Consider the following 26,419-nt stretch of genomic DNA (forward strand, 5'->3'; position numbering starts at 1 on the left):
CCCTCTGATGCTATGTTCCTCCAGCTCCCCACTGTGTTATGTCTGACTCCAGCATCGGCAGTTCTTACTATCTCTTGATGTTACTAGAATTATTGAGTAATTTCAGCATAGAGGAGGCTATTCAACCTGTTACAGTTGTGGTTTCCAATGTAGAAAGTTTTAAATTTAAAATCAACAGTGACGTTTCGTTCAAGGAATGAGAAATACAAAAGTGTGGAATTATGTTAAATGTCTGTAAGACCCTTTATGGGCTGCACTTGGAATCAATGCATAACTGTGATCTCGGTACGATAAAAATAATTTTCTCATACTGGAGAAAGGATTACAGATTTTGAAACATTGCATAGGTTAGGACATTTTTTTTCCAGAAATGAGAGAACCTGTGCAAGGGCAGCATGGTGGCTTCGTCAGCTAGCACAGTGGTTAGTACTGCTACTTCACAGCACCAGGGTCCCAGGTTTGATTCCACCCTTGGACAACTGTCTGTGTGGCGTTTGTACATTCTCTCCATGTCTACGTAGGTTTCATCCCACGGCCCAAAAATGTGCAAGTTGGGTAGATTGACCAAGATAAATTGCCCATAATGCCCAGGAATCTGTAGGTTAGGTGGATTAGTCAAGGGAAATACAGGATTTCAGGGAATAAGGTTTGGGGGTGGGTTCTGCGTGGGATGCTCTTTGGACTTGATGGACCGAATGGCCTGCTTCCACACTGTAGGGATTTATTCTATGTTGTGAACCTAATGGTGTCCTTTAAAATAAGGATTGGGTTAGATAGTGTAGAAGTGGATTGCCATTTGTGATAGAATCCAAAAGCTAAAGCCATAAGGAAATATGGATAAATTTTTGCACTCGGAGTGGTTTGACTATAGAACTTGCTTCTGCAGGAAGTGGTTGAGACACATAGCTTGGATGCTTTCAGAAAGAAACAAGATAAGTACATGAGATAAAGGGATTATAACGGTATGGGGAAAATTGCATATGACATGGTTTAGCATACCAGAAATTTGTTTATTGGGCATCTGATGGCTCCCAAAATGAAATGGAGGTTTATTTAAATTTTAATTTTGCTACTTAAAAATAGGAAAAGAATAAGAGTAACAGAATCAGATGTAACATTATTGCAATTGTGTAAAGGTAACTGCAAAGACATGATGAAAGAGCTGGCCAGAGTTGGTTGGAAGGGAAGTCTAGCGGGGAGGATAATGGAGCAACAGTGGACTTGCTGAGAGTAATTCAGGAGGCACAGCAGAAATTTGTTGCAAGAAAGAAGAAACAAACTAAGGGAGGATGAGGGAACTGACACTGACAAGGAAAGTCAGGGACTGCATAAAAGCAATGAAAAAGCATACATTGTGCTGAAGATTATTGTGAGGCCTTCTAAAAACCAGCAGAAGATAACTTAACTTAAAAAAGCAGTAAGGAGAGAGAGAGAGAGAGAGGATGAAATATGAGGATAGGCTGGCTAGTAATATAAAAGGAGATTTCAAGTCTTTTTTTTAGATATCTAAAGAGGCAAGAGTGGACATTTGACCATCAGAGGATATTGTTGGAGAAGTAACAATGGGGAACAAAGAAATGCCAGAGGAACTGAATAAGTACTTTGCATCATCCTTCACACATGAAGTTACCAGAACTTCAGGAGAGTCTGAAGGTAGAGTTGAGTGTAGAGAAGGTTCTGGGGAAGCTGAAAGATCTGAAGGTGGATAAATCACCTAAATCAGATGGCCTACACCCCAGAGTTCTGCAGGAGATTGTGGAGGCATTGCTGGTTATCTTTCAGGAATCACTAGAGTTAAGAAAGCCCTTGGGGACTGGAAATGGCTAAAATAATACCCCTGTTTAAGAAGAGAGGAAGAAAAAAGAGACAAGAAACTATAGCCTGACATCGGCCGTTGTTCGGAGTTTAGAGTCCGTTCTTAAAAATGAGATTGCAGAGTACTTGGAAGTGCATGGTTAAATAGGGTTGAATCAGTACAGCGTCATCAAGGGGAGATCATGCCTGACAGATGTTACAATTCTTTGGGAAGGTAATAAGCAAGATAAAGGAGAGCCAGTGGATGTGATCTGATTAGATTTCCAGAAGACCTTTGACAAGATGCTGCTGAGGACCCTGACAAATAAAGTAAGAGTCCATGTCTTTGAGGCAAGATACTGGCATAGACAGAGAACTGGCAGAAGGCAGAAAGTAGGGATAAAGGGGTATTTTTCAGGATAGCAGCCAGTGACTAGTGGATTTTCACAAGGGTTGTGTTGGGTCCATTTGTTCACGTTATACGTGAACAATCTGGACAAAGGAGCTGAGGGTATTATTGCTAGGTTTACAGATGACGCAAAGCTAGGTGGGGGGGACAGGTGGTGAAGAGGAAGCAGGGAGGCTGCAGAAGGACTTGGACAGGTTTGGAGAGTGTGCAAAGAAGCAGCAAATGGAATACAGTGTGGGGTAAGTTTGAGGTCATGCACCTCTGTAGGAATATTGGAGATGCAGAGTATTTTCTAAATGGAGAAAGCTTTGGAAATCTGAACCACCAAGGAATTTAAGAATCCTAGTTCAGGATTCTCATGGTTGACGGGCAGGTTCAGTTCGCAGTTAGGTGGAAAAAAGATGCAATGTTACTATTAATTTCAAGAGAACTAGAATATAAGGGCAGAGATGCACTGCTGAGGCTGGTCAGACTGCATTTAAAATATTGAGAGCAGTTTTGGGCCCTGTATCTAAGGAAGGATGTATAGGCATTGGAGGGGGTTCACATGAATGATCACAAAGATGAAAGACTAGTCATATGAGGAGTGGTTGATGACCCTGGGTCTGTACTCAGTGGAGTTTAGAAGGATGAGAGAGGATCAGATTAAAACTCAGATAATACCAAGAAGCCTGGATAACGTGGACATGGAGAAGATGTTTCCAATAGCAGAAGAGACTAGGACTAGAGTACACAGCTGTAGAGTTAAGGGATGACCCTCCAGAACTGAGATGAGGAGGGATTTCTTCATCCAGAAGATGATGAATCTGTGGAACTGTTGCTGCAGAACGCCAAGACTTTGGATGTATTCAAGGCAGAGATAGATAGGAATTGATTAGTAAGGGGGTCAAAAGTTACAGAGGGAATTCGGGGAAATGGCATATCAGCCATGATCAAGTGGTGGAGCAGACTCGATGGTCCAATTCTACTGGTTAAGGTGTCCAGCTGTAAAGCAGTTTCATTTTTGCACCCTAATAGTCAAATAGACATATACTATGTGTTGAAAGGCTGAAGTAAAGTTTATTCAGCAATGTTTAGGTAATTATGTCCTCTAGCTGAGATGATTAATCTCCATTGATGACTGCCATCTTCATTTGTGTGAGTAATGACTAAAGTCAGTGCAACGTTTTCTCCTTAAGACCCATTGGCTTTTTGGTAACATGCATGTTTACTCTCTGTGCTGATTGAATCAGTATTGGCCACTTTATGAATTTTGCTGGGAACAAAGTGAATTCACCAAATATCATTTTGATATCCATTTCATACATTTGATGTCTGCTTGAGGGTGCAAAGAATTGGAGAATATGAGACCAGGTGAAAAGAGGTAATTGGAGTTGTGGTGAGCATGTTTGTTAGTCTGGTTCGCCTGTCTATTATATAGAGTTTGTGATTCTGAGGTTTGACTCTTACACCCTCCTGAATGGTTTAGTTCATGAAATGTTTATTTTCCCTTTTTGTTGCACCCTACGTATAATAAAAAATAATGCAATTCATAAAACTAAAAGGATAGAAATTTTTAGCAAACTTCTGAGTCTGATTCTAGCTGACTTTCACACATTTCTTTTGTTTTTTAGGTGAAAACAGCAACTCGAGCAGAAGAACTATTTGTAAAAATGAGAAAAGACTTCGACAAACATCAACATCTAATAGGGACCAAAATCGTCTCAGATCTGTAAATGAGAAAAAGGTATTTTTATTGTAAATTTTACTAAGAATTTTAAAATTTTAATATTTAAAGAGAGCATAGTAACTTTTTCTGCACTTGTTAGCAAGCACTGGAATGCCAAATGTGTGTTACCTGCTTGGCTTCTGGAGACAAATCATTCGGTTGCTCTGAGAAAATTTAGAAAGCCAGATGTAAGGCTGCTGAAGGCAGATTACAGTGTATTAAGGAGATTAAACATTGATGAACAACGCTGCTGGAATAGAGTTTAGGTGGGAACAGCATTAATGTGACGGAGATACAAAAAGATGGAATAAACATTGTAATGCCCAAGAAGGGACTAAATAACTTCAACAAGTTTTGCTGCAATTTTGAAACAGGCAGTGATGTACATGAAAGGAACTTTGGAATTGCAGCACTCCTGAAGAAGAATTATGTTGGACTTGAAACATTAACTCTTTTCTTCTTTTTGCAAATACTGCCAAACTTGCTGAGTTTCCCTAGCACTTTCTTTTGACTTCGGATCTCCAGGATACGCCCTTTTCTTTTATTTGAGTGGATTCTCTGACACAGATGACCACAAATCAAATTTTAGTAGAGCTATCTATAATACGTAAAGCATTGAAATCATGTTGAAGTGCTGGTCAGAAAACACACTATCATCTCCAAAACGGTTACAGGTGCAGGAGCAACAATACAATTTACAGTTAAAAGACAGCATTTTCTAAGTGAGATAATTTAAGTAAAAATTGATTAATTCTGATTAATATTGAAAGTCTGTGATGGAATTATTGGTTGTGAAACATTATATCTGCATCTCAAAATGTAAAAGTAATTTCTTCAATTTGATCAGATCTTGCATGTTGCTGTAGAAATAAACATACTGTTGAAGCTTTTCATGTTGCACTAATTGTGACAGATCGAAGAATACTAAATTTCACAGAGAACAATAATTTACATCGCATGAGAAAAGTACACTTGGAAAATCTACTCTGGTTGAGGTGTGACATTGAGAATGCACCAGGAAACTATTGTCCCCAGGCTTTTTTTTTATTCAAAAGATGCATAGCACCTGGATACACATGGTGGCACAGAGCAGAACTGCACAACCTTCAAGCTCAAGCAGTTACCTGGCCGCTAGCCACCTGGGAGTCACCAGTGTTGAGAATTTCAACAGAAACAACCACGTGAGTGCCATGGCTGCTAGACCTGATTAGAGGAGGTATTTTGAAATAACTGGATCTCACCATGACTCTACAAACTGCTGCCATCACCTACAAGAAGTCGCCAGGGGTATGTTGGAATACCAGCTACTTCCTTTGCAGATAGAGCACCCTAATACCATCTAGGACAAAGAGGTCTATTTGTTTGATGCCCCATTCACCAGGTTAAATATCTGTTCTCTCCATTATCTGTATAATATAGCTGCAATACACAAGATCTTTAAAGAAGTTTCAGCAACCAGTTGGCTTCTTCGGCATCGCCTCCCAAACTGCAAACGCCACGACCTGAAGGAACAACAGCGTGGGAGCTTCATACTTGTCCAAGTTTCTCTCCTAAGCTGTATACCATTTTGATTTAGCATATAAGTTAAAAGGGTTTCAAAAGATATCTGTTGCTACTTTCTCAGGGTAATAAGTGCCAACCATGCCAGTGATGCCCTTATGAATTATTTTTAAAACTTGAATTTCAGCAAATGACTATCAAAATGACTGAAGATATGTTGTTACATGGCTGCCGCTGACTCTTGTCATCCTGACTATTCATCAATTTAAACCAGATTACTTTAAAGCTAAGCATTTATCCAGAGCAGAGCTTACTTCAAATCCCACGGCTCATTCATCACCAACATCATTTATGCAAAAGTAAAATACCGTGGGTCTGGAAATCTGAAATAGAAACTAAAAATATTGAAAATATTCAGCAGGTCTGACAGCATCTTCAGAGAGAAAAAGTAAGTTAACAGGTAAAATCTTGTGGCCTCGATCACCACATGAAAGACTGGTGAGATCCCTGCTTCAGGAAGCTCACCACATCTTGTGCTATTAAGCTACTTAACCAAAGAGTGAATGGGCCTTTTCTTAGGATTGAGGAAAGTCCAAATGCTGATAGCTGCTCGCCAGTTAGAGGCTGGCAGCACTTTTGTACTCATCCTTCCCAATAAGGTGATGGAGGCTACTAATACTAACCAAACAGAGGCCTTGGGAATGAGAAGGGACTGGCGAGCACAAGTGATTGCCTCTGGGAAGAAGTTTGCAGGCAGAGACACGTTAAATGTCGGAAAAGGCCGGAAATGTTAAATGAGAAAAAGATTTATGGTGAACGACCAAAGAGAACAATATTGGAACAGAGAACGAAACAGAAAATACATCTAAAGGAGGTATGAACAGTTGCCACCCAAATACAAAAATGGATGAAAAACCAAAGAAAACCAAAGCCAGTAAACACAAGAGAAACAAAATGATGATCTAATGTATATGGACTTAACGTTTAGTCTGGAAGAAGTTTGGAAGATGTATGCTCTTCCTTCATTGTCTGGCCTTCCACCCTGTCACACATCTTTCCTTTTGTTAGGTAAAATTCCAACCAAACATGAATGTCTGCATTGACTTTATGCTACACCTACATAAAGCCGTACTTTGTCAAATGGTTCCGTGGTTTAATTGAAACATATAAAATTCTGAGGGGTCTTAACATGATAGAAGTTGAGAAGAAATTTCCACTAATGGGGAAATCTTGAAATAGGGACCATAGTTAGAGAATAAATGAATAGTCATTTAAAACTGAGATGAGAAGGAAGCTTTTCTCTCAGAATTCTGTCTGTCTGGAATTTATCTACCTCAGCAAGTTGTGGGGCTAGATTTCTGTAAGTATTTAATGAAGTTGGATTTTTGACTTATTAAGTTGAAGGCTATAAGAAGCTGACATGAACAAGGAGTTGAGGCCTGGGCCAGATCAGCCATGATCTTCTAGAATAGTGGGGTGGGCTTGAGAGGGTGAATGGCCTACTCCTGCTCCAATTTCTTTTTCTTATATAGTTGTCAAAGGGCAATCATTCACTTCATTTCTGCAGTTTAGTTTTTTATGTATGTCTGGACCAAGACTGAAATGAGTCTGGGGCTGAGTGTTTCTGTTGATATACAAATTGAATTTGAGTATCAATGAGCAGATTATTGGTACACAAGTGCTGGTTAATACCACTGTTGGTATCTCCTTTCATTACTTTGATAAGTAAGAGTAGAATGGCACAATACATGACTAGGTCAGATCGGCCTGTAGTTAATGTACAGGACCTATCTGGACACGTTGCCATTTTATCTGGAAATTGAGTTGTCAGCAGCTTGGTTAGAAGCTTAGCTAGTTCTGGTTACATCTTCAGCACTACAGTTAGGATATCGTCACATTCATAGACTTTGCTGTATTCTGTGACTTCAGCCATTTTTTGAAATCATGTGTGGTGTGTTGCATTGTCTGTAGACTAGCATTGGTGATGCTGGGGATCTCTCAAGTTGACAAAGATGAATTCTCCATACCCAATCTCCAACTGTGTCTAATGTCTGATAATACCAGGAGAAGTGTATCTATATTCCAGTGAATAATAACTGTGCAAAATTTGTTGTTGGGTATTTCATGAACATAGCTGTACACTACTGAATATACTTGTACTATTTTATTGCTTTCCATATATGAATGCATAAATACAATGAGCAATATCCTTATTATTTTTAATTTTACATCCAACTCTTATTTTTTCCTATTAGCTCGAATGGCTTTCTTTCCTTCCTGATAGTGCTGTCGTGTTTTAATTCTTGAAAATTCTGTGAACAGAAATGTATATGTTGCAGTATCTGTATTGGCACTGAATTCAAGAAATTTTTAAAATCATTTTCTGGAAGCAAAAGATCTGACAGTTTTTCTGTTTATAAAGTATTGATGGTGTCCACGCACATTCGTGATGAGCTTTCAAAAACTGCCAAAGCATTCCCTTTATTTATGATCAAATAGATTACATCCTTTATTGCTTCAGGAACTAAAACAAAACCAGTATTGTTCAAAGATTTTAGTCATTTTACTATTTCCAAGTGAGAAGTGAAAAAGTGTCACTTAATTGTTCTTTTTATATTTTTATGGTTGTCATCCTACACCAACCATACAGAATGATACTCAGCCAGACTCTGCAGATGAAAATGACTTAGATCTGTTTTTATCAACATCAAGGAAGTCACAAGTGGAACGTGGTGGAGGGGCTGCAAAGAAAGAAAATGTCTGCCAGGTATGATACATAAAATTCACTGAAAATGGTTTACTCTGTTGCTTGCACCTTGGTACAGTTGATGGTTCATTCTGTCTGGTACAGAAGGTTAGGGGTTTCAGTCCTACTTCCAAGGCTTGAGACAAAAATTGAGACTGATGTGAAAACGCAGTACTGAGGACATACTCCACAATCAGAAATGCCATTTTTTGTATAAAATGTTAAACCAAGATCCCTGTCATCTATCTCAAGTGGGCCTAACCGATCTCTTGGCACCATTTCAAAAAAGACCCATGCTGTTTTAGATTAGATTAGAATACCTACAGTGTGGAAACAGGCTCTTCGGCCCAAGAAGCCCACACCGCCCCTTGAAGCATCCCACCCACACACCCCTGAACACCACGGGCACTTTAGCATGGCTGACCCACCTAGCGTGCACATCTTTGGGCTGTGGGAGGAAACAGGAGCACCTGGAAGAAACCCACGCAGACATGGGGAGAATGTGCAAAGTCCACACAGACGGTCGCCTGAGGGTGGAATCGAACCCTGGTCCCTGGTGCTGTGAGGCTGCAGTGCTAACCGCTGAGCCACCGTGCCGCCCCTGTTTAATTTTGTAAATTAATGAACCACCTAACAAAATCTGAATAATGTGCTCTTTGAAAAATGTGATCTCTGCAAATGTGATTTGGTTGCAGTTATGAAAATTATTGAATAGCTGTAATTGAACTACAGCAAAGACTGTGATGCTACTTTGATGAAAGTTTTTTGAACTGCTATATATTAACTGATAAAATGAAGTGAATAGACAATGGCATGGATAAGTTTCATTTAACTTCTTACATGTTGCCATTAGCACTACATAAATCATGTTGGCATTGTAAGTAGATATCCTCTGTCAGTGGATTGTATATTAAAACTCTCAACCAGCCAATAAGTAATGACATCTGCTCCCTGAAAAATGAACAGAAGCTGACACTGAGACTAAATGACTGGAACTCCAACAGGCATTCTTGCACCATTGGAGGGATTTCAAATGTTTGTTAAGCACACAAATAGTGGGCCTTCTGTACCCCTACATCTCACCATTTGGCTAGGCAAATATCCATTCTGTAAACTAGGTACATTACTAAATTGTAAGGAGCAGCCACCTTCGTCAACCTGCAAGTGCCAGATGCTGGAGAAAAACATGAAACATACCTATCACTGGCTATGTAAAACAGAACAAAATGAGTTCACTCTTAACTTAATTTGTACTGTCCTGTACATCCAAGGTGTAGAAAATAAATATCAGTTGTCTGAAAACCAGCAAAGTAACTTATGAAGTGTGTGTTATTGGATGGTCTCAATGGCATAAAATTGAGATTGTACTTTAGCTGAGGTGATTAAAACGCTTTTCTGATCAGGAGATGTGATGTGATTTTTTTTTTCCTCATTTCTCTCTTTCTATGTGTGGAACATTGAAAGTTGTTGCCTGACAACTTCACCAAATCTAGAAAACGCTGGCAGATATAGAATAACTTGGGAGTTTTCTGGCCCATGTGCCTTGGTGTCTCAATACATGATGCATTTACCGATGAGTTAGATAGGTAATTTCAAACCAGTTGAAGTTAAACCTAAAAGCCTAGTTAAATGAATCATTTCCATTATCAATCCATTTCCTCAAGTGAGCACCGGAGGAGCACTTCTGCAAAATTAGCCAATAGTTTTGTTACCTTCTTCCATTGCATAAATGTCTGTTGTTTGATTAATCCATTTAGCAAAATTCTCCATCTAACAAAGTGAAGTCCTATACTTTTAGAGTCAGCCATTATCTCAGTTTGGCTTTTCATAGAATCCTTACAGCGTGGAAACAGGCCCTTCGGCCCGACACGTTCACACTGAGCCTCAGTGCATCCCACCCAGACCTGTGCCCCAAAACCCACCTAATGTACACATCCCTAAAGACTATGGGCAATTTAGCATAGCCAATCCACCTAGCCTGCACATCTTTTGACTGTGAGAAGAAACTGGAGGAAACCCACGCAGAGACGAGGAGAACGTGCAGACTCCACACGACAGTCGCCAAGGGTAGGATCGAACTTGGGTTCCTGGCACTGTGAGGCAGCAGTGCTAACCACTGAGCCATCGTGCCACCCTAGATTATAACACTTTTTAGAACAGTTGTTTCTGGTAATTATTCTACCAATGTCAGGTAGGCATGTAGCTCTGTTTATTCTCCTTCCTCTCAAATAGCGATGCTACATTATTTACTCCGCTCAGAGGGCAGTAACAGTTGATGCAGTATAATTTCATAACCTCTCAAAGGCCTGTGGTAACACACACACCCTCGAGTCATGGGCAAGTAAGCAGATCAATAATTCTTGTTAGCAGTGTTTCTGAACTGTACTGGTTATCATGTCCAACTAACATGTGAAAGGTTCCTGAATGAAATCGGGTGGAAACACAGTTCAAAGTTATTAGAAAAGGGAAGTCAAATTTATGAGTCAGTTATGTGAATTGGAACTGTCTACATATTGATTGCTCCCACATTTACTTTCAAACAATTGCTTTGAGAGAAAAATAGGAATTTTACAAAAGCTGAATCGGCATCTTCAAGAGACTAACAGAATATAACATGATGAAAGAATTTTGAGCTTTGTTACAGTCCTGAACCAAACTAATAAGTTTGTTATAATTTTGGCTAGGGAGAAATAATTTTTGAAAATGTGTTAGTTCTGAAGGACACACTGAGAAAATAAGTCCACAGCATTCCATGGTGATAAATATATTTTAACATCCAGAATTAACTTGAGGTAAACAAGACAGTAGACTGTGACTGACTACCACACTGATAAAGATCCCATGGAGTTCTCAGCAATTTGACCCAGATGTTCATGACATGGTGGGTTATTAAATCTCATTAAACTTCATAACATAGTACAGTTCTTCACCTTTAATGATCAGGCCTTGAACATCCTCTCAAAAGCTGCAAATGTGCTGTCTCAACAGCCCCCTCCATTCTGTTTGATCCTTTCCTGGTTCTGTGCTCCCTGGGCTCCAGATACTGCATTCACAGGCACTCCAGGTCTTCGCTAACAGCTAGACTCATCAAGACAGCCTTGCCCCTGGATTTTTTTTTAAGCCAAGTTCTAATCTTGCTCTGTTATCTAAACAAATTCTGCTTGTGAGCTTATTGTTCTCTTGTCTGTATTCTGTTCCTGTTCCAGAAAAGTACTATTTAGTTCATTACAGAGCCCTTGTTGATTTCTTCCAACGAATTTTGAAATATGCACACCTCTGTCATGCAAGATGAGGTGATTCTCTTGAGTTACCTTTTTTAAATGTTTTAAATTTTCACAAACTCAACTGTTCATCTATTTCTAAACCAAGTTGCATGCAGCCTCTGGAGAACCTAAGGTGCTTACAGGCAATGAATTGATTTTGAAGGATAGCCATTGGTGTAGTTTAGGAAGATAAGCCAATTTAAGCACAGCATGCTCCTGTGTTCCCCTGAGAACACTACTGGACCCCAATTTAACATCTCTTGTGCCTGCATAAAGAATTGCATAAACTTGACTTGAAATCATTTGAGTTTATTTGGTCTAATGGTTGAAGTATTTGAAGTGACAGAAAATGTCCGCATAGAGTTCAAATTAAGCTGCTACTTTTAGTGAATAAAAGGGTGTAGTTTCAAAATTAGAGTTCAGCCATTCAGCATTGAAGTCATGGAACATTTTTTTCTTAGAAATATTCGTGAAAAATTCCCTAAATGCTATGGAAACGGAATCAACTGCAGTTTTTAATTCTGAAATTCATAGGTACTACAGTGCAGTAAGTGAGCAATGATGGAACTAGCTCATGAGGCTTTCTGTATGTTTCTGTGCTGAAGCACTCCTTGAGTAATGTACTGAAATTCCAGCCTAGATTGAGTGCTAATGTCCCTGGAATGCGCCTTGAGACTATGAACTTCTCAGTCAGATTTGAGAGTATTGTGTTTGAACTATGGCTGTCAGTTTATGACCACACAGTAAATCTCGGTTGCTTGTGACTGTGCTCTCCCACTCCATCTTCAAGACTAAAAGCTCCTTTTCAGCCATGGTTAGACATTTTTCTCAAGCTTCTACAATGCTCTCAATCTTATGCATACTCCTCTCAATTTTTTTGTACCCTTACCTTGGGTAAAGTTATTTATCAGGGCAACTGTCTAGCCTGAAAAAAAAAAATCCTGTGTTTGTCCATCATTCTTCCCTAGAATTGTGGAACTCATTTGTGTTTTCCAAAGGTGTCATTCCTGTTGGACGTAGTTCTTCTGGTGCCATATCAGCTTCTGCTAACACCCGAGATCACTATGCAATTTTGCAGAAGTACCACGCCAGCTTGTCAGGTTCATAGTTGACTCTCCACTCCTCAGCCTTCTGATTCCTTTGAATCGTTTTCACTAGTGAGCCCACTGACACACTCCCTCTTAAATGGGTTTTGCTCCTCTGCTACTCTCTCCAAATATTTTATGTTTTCATGAAGGTGCCAAGCTCATTTACTCTGACTACAACTCACCTTCATCCAAAATGTAACAGTGGTAGAGGCAGAAACCCAGATAACATTTAAAAACTAATTTATATGTGCACTTATGATCCCAAGGTATTCAAGGCTGTGGGCTAAATGTTGAAAAATGTTGATATCAGAAGTTAGCTGCTTGTCGTTAACCAGCACAGACTTGGGGGGCTGAAGGGCTTTTTTTTCTTTGCGTTAGATCTCGGACTCTGACTGTGGCAAACACAGGACCACAGCTTTTAGCGTTGTGTTGTTTATATTGTTTGATTATTGTTCTTTCTCAAGACAAAAAAGGGTAGGACTTACACAATTAGTGGTACGACCCTGGGTAGTGTTGTAGAACAGAGACCTGGGGGTTTAGGTACTTGATTCTTTGAAATTTGCGTCACAGATAGATAGGGTGTGTAGGAAGACGTTGAACATGCTTGTCTCCATTGTTCATACCATTGGATGTAGGAATTGGGATGTCATGTTGATGTACATGACATTGGTTTGTCCACTTCTGGTTACCTAATTATAGGAAGGATATTATCAAGCTGGAGAGGGTTCAGAAAGGATTTATCAGGAAGTTGCCAGGAATAAAGGGTTTGAGTTATAAAAATCAGCTGGGATGTTTTTGACTAGAACGTAGGAGATTGAGGGGTGACCTTATAACATTGTGAGGGGCATGGATAAGGTGAATAGCAAATGTTGTTTCCCTAAGATGGGGAGAGTTCAAAACTAGGAGACATATTTTTAAGGCGAGAGGAGAAAAATTTAAAAGGACACAAGGGGCAACTGTTTTGTGCAGTGTGGGGTTAATGGGTGGATAAACTTCCAGAGGAGTTGTTGGATGCAGGAACAGTTCCAACATTTAAAAGAAGTTTGAATAAATACATGAATAGGAAAGGTTTGGAAGGGTGTGGGCCAAATGCAGGCAGGTGGGACTAGTTTAGTTTGAGAACATGGTTGGTGGGGACTTGTTGGACTAAAGGATTTGTTTCAGTGCTGTAGGACTTTATATGCACGTCACTGGTTAGGCCAGCATTTATTTCCTGTCTGTAAATGTTCTGGAGAACGTGGTGGTGAGCCACAGTCAGGAATCTCTGTGGTCTGTGGCCTGTGTCTATACACCCAGTGCTGTTGGAAAGGGAAGTTCCAGGCTTTTGACTGCTGTACTCTGTTCTCAATTACTCTGTTATGTCTGTGTAATCTAAGTTCCCCTGTGTCCATTTCTGTGTACATTTTGGATCATCATGACTGCCCATATTCCTAAAACTCTCTTCCCTCATCCAGCGTTCCCTGGAACTTTTGATTGCTGTGCATGGCTGACTTGTTGAACTGGTCCATTTAAAATTGATGCGTAGCCATTCATGCATCTTAAGGAAAACTCTTCACATGCCACATTTTTCTGTGCAGTACAGTTCTAGTTATAGTACAGCAGTGCACATATACAGCAGAAGGGAAACATTGTATTCACCTCCAAAAGACTGTAATGAGCTCGTGAAGATTATTTACCAAGCTATATCAGTCCCTCATCCCACCAGTTTCCATCTTCCGGAACCTCTCTTTCTCTCATGCTGTCTGTCCCTTTTGCACGCACGCTGTAACTCCCTTTTACACCTATGCTGTCTCTTCCTCTCTCTCTCGCTTGCGCGTATTCTTCTCACCCTTTTCCTTCTGACTTTCAGCTGCACCCAACACTGAATTCTTTGCCATCACTGTCCTGTGAGGAACCATTGATCAGAAGCTTTACTGGACCAACTGTATAAATACTGTGACTACAGGAGAGATCAGAGTTAGGAAACTCTGCAATAAGTAACTCCCGCCACCTCCCCAAAGTCTGTCAGCCATCTGCAGGGCACGAGTCAAGAGTTTAATGGAATGCACTCCACTTAACCTGGATGAGTACTGCATCCAGTAACATTAAAAATGCTCACCATTACCTAGATAGCTTGAATGGTACTCTATTGACCACCTTAAACATTCACTTCCCTCGTTGCCGGCATTTCGACTATTGCAACTCACCAAGCTTCCTTGGGATTGGGGCAGCACGGTGGCTCAGTCGTTAGCACAGCAGCCTCACAGCACCAGGGACCCGGGTTCGGCTCCAGCCTTGGGCAACTGTCTGTGCAGAGTTTGCACGCTCTCCCTGTGTCTGCATGGGCTTTCTCCGGGTGCTCCGGTTTCCTCCCGTAGTCCAAAAGTATGCTGGCTAGGTGGATTGGCTGTGCTGAATTGTCCATAGTGTTCAGGGGTGTGTGGGTTATAGGGGGATGGGTCTGGGTTGGATATATCGAGGGGCAGTGTGGACTTGTTGGGCCAAAGGTCCTGTTTCCACACTGTAGGGAATCTAATCTTAATGATCTGTTCATTTTCAGATAATGCAGTAAATTTGGTTCTCTTGGTTTATCTTCTCCTTTATCCATCTTCTGTCCGCCTCCCCGGTCTCCCTGTTTATTTCAGAATCCCCTTCCCCTCCCCCATTTCTGAAGAAGGGTCCCAACCTGAAACGTCAAGCTTTCCTGCTCCTCTGATGCTGCTTGGCCCACTGTGTTCATCCAGCTTCACACCGTGTTATCTCAGATTCTCCAGCATCGGCAGTTCCTACTATCTCAGGGATAGGAATTATTGACTTTTCAATTAGATTACATTTTTCCACTTACAACTAGTGTTAATCCATTGTCTTTTCAGAATGGTATATTTAACAGATTGCTTTCTTCCCTTTACTCTAAAGCTGTGCGAGAAAACTGGAGAGTTGCTGCTATGTGAAGGACAGTGCTGTGGCGCCTTCCATTTAAAGTGCCTAGGTTTAACCAAAATGCCTGAAGGGAAATTCATGTGCAGAGAATGTACCACAGGTAAAATATGTACTGATATAGCAGTGTTTACCTGTTTCACAATTTATAATTTACAGGATTGATTTGTGGTATTCTGCTTTCCTATCAATTTAAAATACACTGATGTTAGACTAAATCATTTGGTAAATTCTCTCAACCTACCTTGAGAAAACAAAAGGCGGCTCAGGGTTGACCTAATAGTAGTCTTTAAAATGATGAAAGTTTGATTGGGTCGTGATAGAGCTTCAGTCTCTAGGATCGTTCAAAGCTCGGAACCTTAAAGATAGTAAAGTCAGTAATTAATCCAATGAACAGTTCAGGAATAGTTTCTTTACACAGTTTGTAACTTGCTAGCATGAAGAGTACTTGTGACAAATAGTGTGGATGCATTTCAAGAGAAGCTCAATGAGCACTTAAAGGAGAAAGAAATGGAAAACTGTGCTGCTGGGGTGGGAAGTGGCTCATGTCAAGTATGAAGCCCGGCATGAGCCATTTGAGCCGTTTCTCCTCCTGTAAGTTTTGGTAACTCTGTGCATTGTCTGTAAAGGGCATGTGTTGTTTGTTTACCAATTAAGCATAAAATGCCCATCCTGATCCAATTAGTAATGTTATATTTCTCAGCTGCTGTCCCATAATAGGAGAGTATTGTCATCTCCTTTTGACAATCTTTCCAGCCCTCCTATAGTTAACAGTCCCATGGCAAGACCATAAGACAGAATGATCAGAAGCAGACCATTCAGCCCATTGAATCTGCTCCATCACAGCTGATCTGATAATCTCAAATTCCCTCTCTAGCTTTTTCCCCATAATCCCTTACTGATTAAAAATTTTATGTATCACAGCCTTGAATATTCTTATTGTCACAGTCTCCACAACATTCTGTGGTAGACTATTCCAAAAATCTGCAAGCTCCTGTGAAGGGAAATTCCTCCTCATTTCTGTCTTAAAAGAGTAACTCCTTTTTCTGAGACTGTGCCCTCTGCTCTCTGAGCCTCAACTCAACCAGAAAATTTTTGAATTTATTCTGTCAAGTCGCCTAATCTTGTATACTTCAGTAAGGTCACCTTTCCTTCTTCTAAACTCCAATATGTACAAGCCCAATCTACTCAACCTCTCCTCATAAGGTAGTCCCTCCATACTAAGATCTGCTGAGTGAACCTTCATAGGACTTCCTCCAATGTCAGCATATAGATAAGGGGCCTAGAACTGTTTCTGCTGTGTTTTGACCAGTGCCTTGTGTAGTTACTTCAAGGCTTCCTTATTTTTAATCGAACTGAACAGAAATTGCTAGACTAACGTGGCAAGTCTGGCTGCATCTGTAGAGAAAACAAAACAGTTGACCTCTCTTCAGAACTGTAACCACATGAGCGCTTATCTTATTAAATAGCTGAATGTGTCGCCAGATGCCTTCTGGAAATCCAGAAATATTATATCCAATGATTTTCCTTTATCTATCCTCTTTGCCATTTCCTTAAAAATTCCAATTATTTTTTAGGCGCATTTCTCTTTCATGAAGCAATGTTCCTCCAACTGGTCATATTGTTTTTCTAAATGCTGTGCTATTTACATCCTTTATAATAAACTCTTAGCATTTTCGCAATAAGAGATGTCAACTTAACAAGCCTACAGTTACCTGTATTTTTAATTTTTTTTAAAATAACGGTGGTACATGGGCATTTTACTAGTCCTCTGGGCTTGGTCACAACCTAAGAAGTCTTGAAAGATTGATGCCAGTACATCCACTGTCTCTGTAGCTACTTAAATTAATATTCTAGGATGCATCCCACATGGTCCAGGGGATGTATTGGTGGATGAGTACGTTCTTACAGCACTTCAAGTGTGGAATACTAGGCTTTGTTCAACTAATGGATACAAAGACTCTTTAAACTTCATCAGAAGATAGAAGTAGCAGCTTAAAATAAGTTTGCATGTGAAGCTTTATTTGTTTATATTAAAACTTTCTGGAAAAATAACAGTCATTGTCAACAGTAAGCTACTTTATGTTGCACAAAGCTATTATACACCATATTTATTCTGGATAGTGCCATGTAATATTCAAATAAATAGAATGTATTGAGAGGTGGGGTTTGAATAATAAACAAAAAACAATTGGTGCCAATGACATCAGAAACTACAAAGATGATGTCAGAGGTAGGGTGACTTAAAAGTAAGGGAATATTTTTAATATGTTGAGTCAAAAAAATGTCTTGGTGACAATTGCAATATATTAACTTATTGCTTTGGAGGATTATTGAATGATTGCTGTGAAAATGGGTATCATTGCTACAAACTACACTGCAGCTAAGAAATTAGGTACAGTTGATTAGATACAATTTGTGGTGAGAAAAATAAACACACAGGACAATAACAAATGTAATATGTGAAGTGATGAAGGAGAAGGCAAAGAAGCAAAAATAATTGTATATTGGGTGATAAAATTATGTGAACTTCAAAGGTAAAACTTAAGTTATTGGCTATAATGTCCAGTCACTGTGATGCCACAATGTATTTTTCTGATGTGTAATGACTGCTTTGCACAATACAGTTTTTTCTTACACTAGAAAGGGCTTGACAAGGGTGGAGGGATCTAAAATTAAATTTGAAGAAGAACACAGGTATTATGTACAAATGGATTTACAAGTTTGTATGGAGGCCTTACACTGTGATATTAGAAAGGAACATAGAACAATACAGCGCAGAACAGGCCCTTCGGCCCTCTGTTGCGCCGACCTGTGAACTAATCTAAGCCCCTCCCCCTACACTATCCCATCGTTATCCATCTGCTTATCCAAGGACTGTTTAAATGCCCCTAATGTGGCTGAGTTAACTACATCGGCAGGCAGGGCGTTCCACGTCCTTACCACTCTGAGTAAAGAAGGAAAGTTAGCGCAAGAATGCGGAAAAGTTTTCTCCTGATTGTTGTCAAAGTTTACTTGACAGATGAAGCTTCTGAGCATTTTAGTAACATTCTCTTAAGAGTGATAGTGCTTCTCCCAACAAGTCAAAAAGTTACCATTTGCTTTCACCAGGTGTTCATACTTGCTTTGTATGTAAAGAAAATGAGAAGGACGTGAAGCGATGTCTTATGCCATTGTGTGGGAAGTTTTATCATATGGATTGCATTAAAAAATACCCTACCACTGTAATGCAGAATAAAGGATTCCGGTGCTCACTTCACGTTTGTCTGTCTTGTTACGCCTGCAACCCTACTAATCCAAGAGCGAGCAAAGGTACTGTATACAGAAAATATTCTTTACAGAAGATAATGCTCAGAGCAAGTTGAGAAAGAAAAGCAGAGATAACAAAATGTGGAGCTGGATGAACAGAGCAGGCCAAGCAGCATCTTAGCACAAAAGCTGACGTTTTGGGCCTAGACCCTTCATCAGAAAAGGGGCATAGTTCTGAAATAAATAGGGAGAGAGGGGGAGGCGGATCGAAGATGGATAGAGGAGAAGATAGGTGGAGAGGAGACAGACAAGTTAAAGGGGCGGGGATGGAGCCTGTAGAGGTGAGTATAGGTAGGGAGGAGATAGGTCAGTCCAGGGAGGATGGTCAGGTCAAGGGGGTGGGATCAGGTTAATAGGGAGGAAATGGAGGGGTGGGATGAGGGGATAGGTGAGAGGAAGAACAGGTTAGGGAGGCGGGGACGAGCTGGACTGGTTTTGGGGTGCAGTGGTGGGAGGAGAGATTTTGAAGCTTGTGAAATCGGCCCGAACAGTTCATCCATTTCACCAACACCTTCCACTCCGAACTCATGTTCACCTGGACCATCTCCAACACATCCCTCACTTTCCTAAACCCCTCTGTCTCCCTCACCTCCCTGGACCCCTCTGTCTCCATCACAGGCAACCACCTAGAAACCCATATCCAACTCAAGCCCACCGACTCCCACTGCTACCTAGAATACACCTCCTCCCACCCACCTTCCTGCAGAAATTCCATCCCCCTATTCCCAATTCGTCCGCCTCCGCCGCATCTGCTCCCAGGATGAGGCATTCCACTTCCATACAGCTCAGATGTCCTCGTTGTCGTCCCCCCCCCCCCCGCCCCCTCCAGTGGTCGAGAAAGCCCTTGACCGTGTCTCCCGCATTTCCCGCAACTCATCCTTCACACCCCGTCCCTGCAAATAACCGCCAAAAGAGAATCCCCCATGTCCTCATCACCCCACCAACCTCTGGATCCAACGCATCATCCTCTGACTTTTCTGCCATCTACAATTCGACCCCACCACTAAAGGTATTTTTCCATCCCCACCCTTGTCCGCTTTCCGGAGGGACCACTCTCTCCGTGACTCCCTTGTCTGCTGCACACACCCCTCCAACCCCACCACACCCGGCACATACCCCTGCAACTGTAGGAAGTGCTACACTTGCCCCCACACCTCCCTCACCTCCATCCCAGGCCCCAAAAAGACTTTGCACATCAAGCAGATGTTAACCTGCACATCTGCCAATGTGGTACACTGCATCCGCTGTACCCGTTGTGGTCTCCTCTAAATCGGGGAAACCAAGCAGAGGCTTGGGGATCACTTTGCAGAACACCTACGTTCGATTTGCAATAAACAACAGCACCTCCCAGTCGCAAAAATTTCAACTCCCGCTCCCTTTCCTTCGACGACATGTCCATCCTGGGCCTCCTGTAGTGCCACGACGATGTCACCGAAGGTTGCAGGAACAGAACTCATATTCCGCTTGGGAACCCTGCAGCTTTCACCAGCTTCAAAATCTTCCCTGCCCCCACTGCATCGCAAAACCAGCCCAGCTTGTCCCCGCCTTCCTAATCTGCTCTTCCTCTCACCTATTCCCTCCTCTCACCTCAAGCCGCACCTCCATTTCCTACCTACTAACCTCATCCCGCCCCCTTGACCTGTCTGTTCTCTCCGGACTGACCTGTGCCCTCCCTACTGCCCCACCTACACTCACCTCTACAATCTCCATTCCTGCCCCTTTAACTTGTCTGTCATTTCTCTATCCATCTTCGATCCGCCTCCCCCTCTCTCCCTATTTATTTCAGAACCCTCTCCCCACCTGCCTTTTCTGATGAGAGGTCTCGGCCCGAAACATCAGCTTTTGTGCTCCTGAGATACTGCTTGGCCTGCTGTGTTCATCCAGCTCCACACTTTGTTATCTCTAATCCTCCAGCATCAGCCGTTCCCATTATCTCTGACAAAGAAAAGCACTTTGGGAGTTGTAATCAGTTCAACTGGAATTTGCTTTGTTTCATGCCTTGTGAACATCTAACAAGTCTGGATTTAAACTTCATAAATGCCTCAGTTAATTTTCTTTGATCACTGTTTATTCCTGAGTTCCTTAGAATTTTACATTGATAAATATTGTCCAGTTAATGTGTCTATGAATCATCTTGGTATCCTTACTACATATAACTGCTGTAATATCTTTGTTGTAGAGTCATACAGCACGGAAACATTACCTTCTGTCCAACAGTCCATACTGAGCATAATCCCAAACTCAACTAATCCCACCTGCATGCCATTTCTTTCCAAACCTTTACTATTCGTGCCCTTAACTAAGTGTCTTTTAAATGTTCTAATCATGCCCTCATCCACCACTTCCTCAGGAACTTCATTCCGCATGCGAACCACCCTCTGTGTAAAAAAAAGAAATTCCTCATATCTTTTCTTTTCAATCTCTCCTCTCACCTTAAAAACATGCTCTCTTGTCTTGAAATCCCCCCATTCTAGTGAAAAGACACCTACCATTAACTCTACTGTAAGTTGTTGGATTGAGTGAAAATTAGTTTGCAAGTAACTTTAAATGTGGAATACCGAGTGTCAAGCCTGAATAGATTAGTCTGTGATACAATATAATGTAATGTATGTTGCTCCTGTTTATATGTATTTATGTCTGTGTAATTAGGTCGAATGATGCGCTGTGTGCGGTGTCCTGTGGCTTATCATGCCAGCGATAATTGTTTGGCAGCAGGATGTGTGGTCCTGGCTTCAAACAGTATCATATGTACTAACCACTTCACTCCACGGAGGGGCTGCAGGCATCATGGTCATGTCAATGTGAGCTGGTGCTTTGTATGCTCAGAAGGTAAGGTAACATTGCAAGTAACTGATTTTTAATTCCTTTTTCCTCAGTATCTTTTCTACCCTTAATTAGTTTATTTTCCTGAAGATCCTGAAGCTTGTTTACAACAACCATGTAGAGGTTTCTATCGTGCTCCTTATTTTCTGGTTAATAAGTTTTGCCTATTTTAGTGCATATCAACCATAAAACAGAACCGGCATCTGCATTAAAGTCATGGACCAAAGAATGTCTCATTAATGCATTAAGCATTCACGCATTACTATAATAAATAATAATTGAAGTTTCCTCCTTTAAAAAGGACAGTTATTTGTATAAATTAGAAAGGATGACCAAGAGCAGAGGAAAAATGTAAGAACAGGAGTTCGGCCTGGCGAACCTGCTCCAGCAATCCACACACCCACTTTCCTGCCCTCCCTCGCCCTATAATCCTGATTCCTCTATTGATCAAGATTCTTATCTATCTCAGGCTTAAATCTAGACAAGGAGTTTGACCTCGCAGCCCTGTTTGGAAAGATGTTCCAAAGACAGTCAACCCTCTGAGAGGATAAACTCTTCCTCCTCCTCCAACCACCCCCCCCAACCCATCCCCCATCTCAGTGTTAAATTGCTGCCCTTTTAATCTCAGATTATGCCCTTGGATCCTCAACTCTGCCATGGGGAAACATCTCAGCATTTACCCTGTCAAACCCCCTGTGAATCCTATATGTTTCAATGATACCCCCTCTTATTCTTCTAAATTCCAATGAGTCCCAACCTGCTTGACGTTTTCATCATAAGTCTCCCTCCAAACCAGGGATCATCCTGGTGAACCTTCTTTGAACTGCCTCCAATGATATTGGATTACTCCATTTGACAACTTCTTGCCCTACTTAACCTCTCGGTATCTCTGCATAAACTGTTTGAATCCCTCTCTCAACGTGCTTATGGCTACAGTACATTCACTTTAAGTCATTAATGCATATTGTCATTCGTAGTGGTCTTAGCACTTGTCAATATGAAACTCCACTGGTTCTGAGGAAGGGTCACCAGACCCGAAATGTTAACTCTGTTTTCTCCTCCACAGATGCTGTCAGACCTGCCAAGCTTTACCTGCAACTTTGTTTTTGTCCACTGGTTACATATGACCAAACTGAAAAAGAACCCATTATCCCACTCCTGTTTCCAGCCCGTGAGCCAATTCTGTATCCAGGCCAGTGTGCTACCTCAAACACCACGGGCTTTTATCTTCTGACTTCACCTTTTTGTGATGTACTGTTGAATGCCTTCTGGAAGTCCAGTATACAGCATGCCTCCTGGCTTCCCTCCATCCAGTCTTGTTGAGACTTCCTCAAAAAACTGTAATAAATTAGTCGGACATAATTTTCCTTGCATGAAGCCATACTGACTCTGCTTGATTAGATTAGATTATGATTTTCCAAGTGTTCTGCTATTACTTCCTTAATAATTGATTCCAATACTTATTAGGTCAATCGGCCTACAGTTACCTGCTTTTTCACCACCTCTCATTGCAGTGGCATCTGAAACCTGAAGTCAGTGCTAGGAGTGGTGCCAGCATGTCAATGGTTGTGCAACTTAGATGGAATGTTGCCTAGTGACCACCTCATAAAACTCAGTCTAATTTATTAGACATGATCTCCCCAGTTGCTTGCTGTCTATCCTTGACTAATCCTTACCTCTCCAAGTGGAGATTAATTCGGACCCTCGGCAACTTTTTCTAGTAGTTTTTCCGCTAAGATTAGACACGCTGGTCAGTCGTTTGCTTGTTCATTCCCACAACCCTACTTGAATAATAAAGCCACATTTGCTGTCTTAGTGTTCTGCTTTGGTCAGAGAATTTGAAAATTGATTACAGACTCCCTGCAGTCTCCTCTATTGTCTCCCATAGGACCCTGGGATACATTTCATCTGAGCCTAGGAATTTATCTGCTTTTAAGCCTACTAAACCACTAATATCACCTCCTCAAAGCTAACTTATTAGACACATCACTGTGCCTTTTCTTCATTTGTATACCTGTATCATTCAATGCTATGTGAATACAGATTCAAAGCACTCTTTTAAAACCTCTCCTACATCTTCCAGTTCCATACACAGATTTGGACCCTCGTGCTCTACTCTTCCCATGATCATCCCACTTTCCCCAATGTAATTATAAAATGCCTTTTGGACTTCCTCTTATTTTATGCACCAGTGTTTTTTCATGCTCCCTCTTTGCTCTCCTAATTTATTTTTAGATAACTCTCTGCATTTCGTGTACTCCAGTAGAGTGTCTGCTATTTTGTGCCCTTGATAACTTCCCTTTTATCCTTATCAAATCCTGCACAACTCTTGGATGGTTCCCTGGACATGGAACAGGTTGACTCTGCACTCTCACTGTTTCCTTTTTGAATGATTCCCACTGTTCTGATGAATTTCCTACAAGCAGTTGCTCCCAGTTCACTTTAACCAGATCCTGTCTCATCATTGTAAAAATTGATCATCTGCCCGTCCACACCCCCCAACAAAAAAATTTCAGGAACTCTACTTCTGGTCCATCTTTGTCCTTTCCCTGTCTGGCTGAGATTTTATTGAGTTATGGCTGCTCTCACCGAAATGCTCCCCGACTGACACTTGCCCCATTTTGTTCCCTAAAATTATGTCTCGAATGTGCCCCTCGCTTTTGGACTTTCTTCATGCTTACTTAAACTCTCTTGGGTATGTTTTAAGAATTCCAGTCCTCCTAAGCCTTTCCAAGTTGATTACACCTCTGAGATTTGTTTATGTATCTGTCCTATCTCTCCTCGACTGTACAGGCCCAGTAGTGTGATTGCCCCCTTTTTGCTTTTAAGTTTTACCCAAATATCCTTATTTGAGGATCTTTAAGGTATCAACCCTCCTAATTGAAGTACTGACTCCTGGATCACTACCTCTTTAATACACACACCTGAAAGATTTTATACCACCAGAATATTGAGCTGCCAATCCTGTCCGTCCCTCACATGCATTTATGAGTAATATAGATATCATGTTCCTATGTGCTAATCAACACCCTCAACTCATCCGACTTACTGACAAAACTCCTTGCATTAAAGTAGTGCAATCCAGCCTTGCAGTACTCCCTTGTGCCTTAACTTGATTATAAATGTTCCACCTTGAGATTGACTGACTGACTTTTCAGTACTTGTCTCTATTTCACCACCACCGTACCCCTATGCCATCACTCTTATCCTCGTCAAAATCTCTACCAGCAGCACTAGCAAGCCCTGCAAAAAGGTGTTGGTCTCATTTTTGTCCAGGTCCAAACGAGCAGACATGTATAGGACCAGCCTACCCCAGGTGATCCAAAAGTTTAGAGCACTCCCTTCTGCACTATGTGTTCATCTGCTATATCTGCCTTTTCCTGTATTGTGTCACACTAATGGTAGCTTTTTACATGTAGCTGTGCATCAGTTACTTAAAGAAAAACATATGCTCGAACTTGGGTCTGTTACAGTCATGGAGCCATACAGCATGGAAGAAGACCCTTTGGTCTAACCAGACCATGCTGAGCATAATCCCAAATTAAACTAATCCCACCTGCCTGTCCCTGGCTCATATCCCTCCAAACTTTCCTATTCATGCATCTATCCAAATGTAATTGTGCTCGTATCCACCACTTCCTTAGGAAGTTGGTTCCCTCTATAAAAAATTCATGTCAAAATCTCTCTCTCACTACTTAAAAATGTGTCAAGTCTTGAAAACCCCATCCTAGGAGAAAGGCAACTGCCATTAACTCTATCTATCCCTCATCATTTTATAAACGTTTATCACGTCGCCTCTCAACCTCTTGCTGTCCAGTGGGACAAGTGCCAGCCATTCTTCACAACTCAGACCTTCCATAATGGCCTTACTTCCACTCCTATGTCTTATGGTCTTATAACTGGTAAATCTCTTCCAAACCCCCTCCAGCTTGATAATATCCTTCCTATAGCTATGTGACCAGAACTGGACGCAGTATTCCAGAACAGGCCTCACCAGTGTCCTGTACAACACTAACATGACTTCCTAACTTCCAAACTCAAAGGACTGAGCAATGAAGACAAGCATGACAAACACCTTTTTGACCACATTGTCTACATGTGACACAAACTTTAAAGAATTATGTACCATCTGTTCCACAACATTACCCAAGGCCCTACGATATGATTTTATAAACCCTACCCTTGTTTGTTGTACCAAAATGCAATACCTCGCATTTATCCAGATTGAACTCCACCTGCCATTTTTCAGCTCGTGGACCCATTTGATTAAGATTCCTTTGTAATCTTAGAAAACCTTCTTCACTGTCTACAGTGCCGCCAATTTTGGTGTCAAACACAGACTTACTAACCATATCTTCTATATTCTCATCCAAATCATTTCCAAATAAACACTGTCTACTGCTCTGCCATCATGAATCATTTTGGTAACTTCCTCAAAAAACTCAAAGCAAGAGTGCAAAACCATGTCGACCATACCGAATCAATTTATACCCCTCTAAATGGCCACAAATCCCATCTTTTATAATCACCTACAACAATTTACCCACTACCGAAGTCAGACTCTCAGCTCTATAGTTCGCTGGTTTCTCCTTACAATTTTCCTTAAACAGAGGTACATTATATCTCGTGCCAATTTAAATACTGTGGGGTATGTAATTAGTGCTTTCCTAATGTATTGTGACTTCAATTTTAATGGAGCAGTGGTGATTATTGACTATACTATCGAATCCTTTCAGTTTTGATTCTACACAAGTCTGGATATCCCATAGGTTAGCACTAATAACCCTCATAGATTAGGAATATTAAAGAAGGAATTATTATCATGAGACTGTATCATGTTATTGTGTTAGTGAGATGAGAAAG

At 41.1% G+C, this 26,419-nt stretch overlaps 1 protein-coding gene across 1 annotated transcript in view; it reads left to right on the forward strand.

The window, feature by feature from the left end:
- The window catches only part of LOC125458162 (uncharacterized), a 166,763-nt gene extending 143,840 nt beyond the window's left edge, over nucleotides 1–22,923 (forward strand). Inside the window, exons 11-16 of the mRNA XM_059650811.1 lie at nucleotides 3,817–3,929; nucleotides 8,062–8,178; nucleotides 15,404–15,527; nucleotides 18,536–18,736; nucleotides 21,383–21,562; nucleotides 22,623–22,923. Coding sequence (XP_059506794.1) covers nucleotides 3,817–3,929; nucleotides 8,062–8,178; nucleotides 15,404–15,527; nucleotides 18,536–18,736; nucleotides 21,383–21,562; nucleotides 22,623–22,879 — 992 coding nt within the window. The 3' untranslated portion in view covers nucleotides 22,880–22,923. The remainder of the gene's footprint in view (nucleotides 1–3,816; nucleotides 3,930–8,061; nucleotides 8,179–15,403; nucleotides 15,528–18,535; nucleotides 18,737–21,382; nucleotides 21,563–22,622) is intronic.
- The last annotated feature ends 3,496 nt before the right edge of the window (nucleotides 22,924–26,419 follow it).

The sequence above is a fragment of the Stegostoma tigrinum genome, chromosome 13 (genome assembly GCF_030684315.1).
Source record: "Stegostoma tigrinum isolate sSteTig4 chromosome 13, sSteTig4.hap1, whole genome shotgun sequence".
Lineage (NCBI taxonomy): Eukaryota > Metazoa > Chordata > Chondrichthyes > Orectolobiformes > Stegostomatidae > Stegostoma > Stegostoma tigrinum.